At 45.4% G+C, this 4,772-nt stretch overlaps 1 protein-coding gene across 1 annotated transcript in view; it reads left to right on the top strand.

Annotated features, from left to right (window-relative positions):
- Positions 1–2,388, top strand: part of MXRA7 (matrix-remodelling associated 7) — a 40,131-nt gene extending 37,743 nt beyond the window's left edge. Inside the window, exon 5 of the mRNA XM_009328912.1 lies at positions 2,149–2,388. Coding sequence (XP_009327187.1) covers positions 2,149–2,263 — 115 coding nt within the window. The 3' untranslated portion in view covers positions 2,264–2,388. The remainder of the gene's footprint in view (positions 1–2,148) is intronic.
- Positions 2,389–4,772: the final 2,384 nt, after the last annotated feature.

Here is a 4,772-nt window from a genome sequence, read left to right as displayed (position 1 = left end):
TCTGAAATAAGGAGCAAGGGATGCAGACCTGTGTGGAGCACTCCCAGCTGGCATGCATTTCAGACACGTGAGGCAAAGCTGTGTATTGAATTTCTCCACACCAGACTGGAAATGTGCCCTCTGGTGCCCAGTGGTGATCTAAAATAAAATATTGATCACTGATCACTAACGACTGTGCTTCCCTTCCTCTCGTCTGGAAAGGGCAGTTGGATGCTGTTCATGTGAGCACAAAAAACTACAGAAGAGACAGACAAATCCAGGCGCTTGACAGCCTGTGGCCAGAGCTTTCATAACCAAAAGATCCCACATCATTATCAGGATATGGCCTTAGGACAATTGCATTTTAATTGCAATAGAAAAGAATTGGCAAATGAGCTTTCTTTTGCCAGGATCTGCTTTTTTCCTGCCCTGCCTGCTGCAATGGTGCTGGGAGGACAGCCTCCTGTTCCTGCTTCTGCTGGGGCTTAGTCCAGGAGAGGGGAAAATGCAGAGCCCCACTCGGCAGGAGCTCAGCACGCGAAGGCTCCTCTGCTTGTTCCTGACTGTCCCCTTCCATTGATCTTGTTCGTGGTGTGGTTGCTTCTGATGTGTTGATGCTGTCCTCTCTTCTTTCAAGCAAAGATTGTGTCCTGGTTTTGCCTGTCAATAGGTGTTTCTACCCCTCCTGTTACTGGAACAGCTAATAGCTTGTCCATACAGGACTTGCAGGAAGGCTACCCCAGGTTAATTAATGGCATACATTTAAATGGATTAATTACAGTGTATTAAAGTCCTATGCGGAAAGCTGGCTGTGACAGGGACAGAGGACTCTTGACAGGGTGACCATGTGGAAGTAAAAGCCAGAGTCTGTCTTTCTAGCTCAGGGGAGGTCTAAAGATGCTAAACAAGCAGGAGGAGCTGGGATTGTGGCAGATCTGTGCTCTGAGCTGCTGGGCTATCGCTGAATTCTGGCTCCGCAGTCACGTAGGGGCAAAATGAGCCTTCAAGTAATAGAAACTGCTTCTCTCTTGTTACAGCCATAAAGCACCACAACCTCATTAGTTCTTTTAATCTCACACAGGAGAGTCAGGTATGAGGTGTGCTAGGCAATACTGCAATCTGATCTCAATCAGGTAGGAGTCCGGCAATGAGAACGAACCAGCCCACAGCCAGCCCTGACTGGATCCAAGGTGCACATTCATTTTGCCCTAAAAGAGGATTTTGTAGACATCAAAATCAGTTGCATCATGAGCTACTTGCGAACAAATGGCACTCCTGTACTGTCCACCCTCCTGTATCCCTGACTGATGATCAGTAGATGTATGACCAGCATAAGCCCTCCCATAAAGCTTCCTCAAATAAAGCCCTGTGATAGACACCAATCTTTGTGCTGCAGGACATACAACAACGGTTAACTGCTTCAGGTTAAGGAAAAATCAGGATATCATCTGTTATGGGGAGAAGGGAGTTAATCATCTCCTATGGACTTTCTAGGGATGGAAATCTGAGCTAGATGGTTCGCTGGTCAGCCTCTGCCTACACAGGGATCACCGCATTGCTGGACTGGCCACATGAGCCTGTCTCACCATTTGACATTGGCAAACAAACCCTCAAATCAAAGCAGATTTCCATCTGTGATCTTATCTTCCAGTGGCTGATTAAAGTCATATCCACACTGGAAGGTAGTCTAGTCTCTAGTTTTAAGGTAGGGTATACACTTAAAATTTAGTAGCTATTCCTGAATCACTCTGTATCTACATACTCTCATTTCAGAATGAAAGGACACTGTGCTGATGAAGCTTAATCCAGTTTCATTATGGAGTCTGCCAAACTGGGACGTGTTGGTCTTATGAAATTCCACGTCGAGTTATCCTGAAACTTTGAGCATAGATAAGTCCTAAGAAAATCCAAAGCTGGTTTTAAAGCAGTCTGTTTTATCTCAGTATTTAAAGAACTGCAGGGAGATGTGCAGGATGATTGGATAGATGGGAAGGTGGAGGAAGAACCAGAGGCTCTCTCTTTCTCATCTCACATGGGCAGATTTCCTGCAGTCAGCAGGGCTTGTAAAATGACCCGCGTTCGGCTTCGTGTTTCATTTGACCATGGTGTTCTTGCTCAAAGTGCCTTCTGGGGACTGGCTATTCCTACTTCTCCTTTTCTTCTTGACAGGGTTCAGAGAGAGCAGCTGGCTGCCATCTTCAGGCTCATGAAGGAAAAAAGTGACACATTTGGAGAGATGTCTGAACGAGACATGAAGGAGCAGCTTAGGCTGTATGATATATAACCTTACAGCCAGTGGAGACTATGCCCAAAAGTCATCTTGGCCCTTATTATGCAGCCCACTGGAGACTGTAGTGCTATAAACATGTTTTGGTAGTTATTCTGCAGTTCCAGTTTGTTTTGCAAACGCATATAGGCCTGTGATATATATTTCTCACCATTTTTATCATTTTTCCTTGAAGAGTTATCATGATATGTTCATCTCGTACAGAGATTTTTACCTCTTTCTGGCTGGGTCATATGTCTCAGTCATACAAAGTAGTTAAACTCACAACTTTTTTCTGGCCATGCTTTGTAAAAATGAACTTTCAAACCTAGTCTTTATCAGTTTGATATCTGAAGAAAGCCAAAGATGATAGATGTAAAATGGATGAAAATAATAGAATCATAGAATAACTCAGGTTGGAAGGGACCTAAGGACGTCTGTAGTCCAACCTCCTGCTCAAAGCAGCATCAGCTGTGAGATCAAGCCAGGTTACTCAGAGCTTTACCCTGTCAGGTCTTGAAAACCTCCAAGGATGGAGACTGCACAACCTCTCTCGGCAGAGAGGCTTCCAATCCTACAGTTAGAAAACGAATAGCCAAAGCCAAGGCATTAGTGCGCCGATTAGAGGTGAGTTGCCGTTCTCATCTCCTTGGAAGGAACACTTCATCCTCCTTCACGCTGGCTTTTTGAAACAAATCCAAGTCGGTTCCGGCTGACCCCGTTGAGCTCATCTTCACGCCTGAGAAAACAGCAGCTAACTTCAGCCTGGAGACACAAACATCTTCGCCTCTTGACACTGGTAAAAGTAGTACAGAAAGGTGGCTGGCATTTTTATAAGGATGGTTGTATCCAATTCAGATCCTGTTCTACTAATATTTAAAAATGATGTGGGAAACGACATACTTAGGAAAGCTCTGTGAACTTATCAAGTACTTTGAACAGTTTTGCCCAAGTCTTGGTTGTTTGCATAGAGTAAATCAATGAGCATTCCTAATTTTAACTGAATGTCTTCTGGTGTACTTCTCTCACCTGTGAAATCCTGTTAAATACTTTATTATGAGGAAGGATTTTCTTGGTTTTAATAACTGGTGCCAAAGGGAGACAACATTTTCTGACCCAGTTTTAGGGAATGATCTCTTAAAAGATTAGGTTTGCTTTGTTTTGTGTAATTCTGTTGAGTCTGAGAAACCAAATATCCCATTATCTGGTCACTGTTTCCCACTACGCTATATTCTATAACACTGTACTATTTGACTTTTAAGAATCATTTTATCTTCTAATTGTTTTCGCTTAGGTGAAGGCATATTTATTATGAGATCAAGCTGGTTTTACTACCAAGTCATGACTTAATCTAAATTTAATGTCTGCAAATTACCTCTTCTCATTCAACATGAAGGAATTAAGTGGGAAAAGGAGTCTCATGATGTAAAACATCATGCTAGCTTGCTGTGTCCCTAAGCCACCATTTCCTTTGTCAAGCTGTGCAAAGGGACAAATGTAGAAAATTCGTATATGGGACTTCTCCCTAGTTCCAAACTGAAAGCAGGATCTTTTCCAAAGCTCTTCTTCAAAGCAAGCAAAGGAAGAGTTAAGGTTTAGTTGATTTTTAGTGTTTGTCTTGTAGACTTCACAGTTTATTTCCAAAGTATTTTTATATTTCTTCTTTTACATTTGGGCCTCATCTCAACAGGAACATTTAAAAAAAAAAAAAAAGAAAAAAAAGAAAAAAAATTCCTCACACTCCTGAGCTTCACATTATGCCAGCAATCGTAACGCTGAATAAGGAAGAGCAGCTGGCATTAAACCTGTCCCCTCCACACCTTCTCTGAGCAGCGTCACCAAAATGTTAAGATGCTGTTGATGACGGGACAGTGGCAAAAGATCTGTCATTTACTAGGCCCAAATTTAAGAAAGAAATTAAGCTAAATAAAGAAGCCTGTGCCCAATACATGAAACGAAGAGATGTCTAGATGTAAACCCCATGGATTTTAAAAGGTACGTTTTCTCTGCGTGCGGTGCAAGGCTGTAATAAAGAGGAGCCCACTGGACACGTCTGCGTGTGCTCTGTGGACGGCAGTGGGGAGTCGGCCCCGGGCGCCGCCGCCCCCCGCCGGGACCCGCGGCGACGGGGTACGTCCAGACTTGGCTGGCCAGCTTCTGATTTCCTTTTCCCTCTGGGCTCATCAATATTTATGCAGGAAATCTCACCGGTTGCTACGGCAGGATCTCCCCTTCTGGGTACTGTCCTTTAAATAACACGGGCTGCTCTTCCTCGGCCTCGCTGCAGGGCCGCAGGGTGACGTGGCCGCAGGCCCGCACCGCGGCTGGCGGGGCTGGGGGGCTCCGTGAGGGCCACTGCGGGAACCTTCTCCCTTTGACAAGCTCTGGAGCCCCAGACTCGGGGCGGGAGGAGCCCGAATCGGCGCTGGCGCCGAGGGGCCTCTCACGGCCCTTCAGAACATGGAGGCCCGGCCCCCTGTGAGCGCCCGTCGCCCGGCGATGTCTGCCCCGCCCCGGGATCGCTCCC

This window comes from Pygoscelis adeliae, unplaced genomic scaffold, assembly GCF_000699105.1.
Source record: "Pygoscelis adeliae isolate BGI_AS28 unplaced genomic scaffold, ASM69910v1 Scaffold637, whole genome shotgun sequence".
NCBI lineage: Eukaryota > Metazoa > Chordata > Aves > Sphenisciformes > Spheniscidae > Pygoscelis > Pygoscelis adeliae.
The sequence above is the reverse complement of the archived record's forward strand: the minus strand, read 5'-3'. Positions and strand labels throughout refer to the sequence as shown.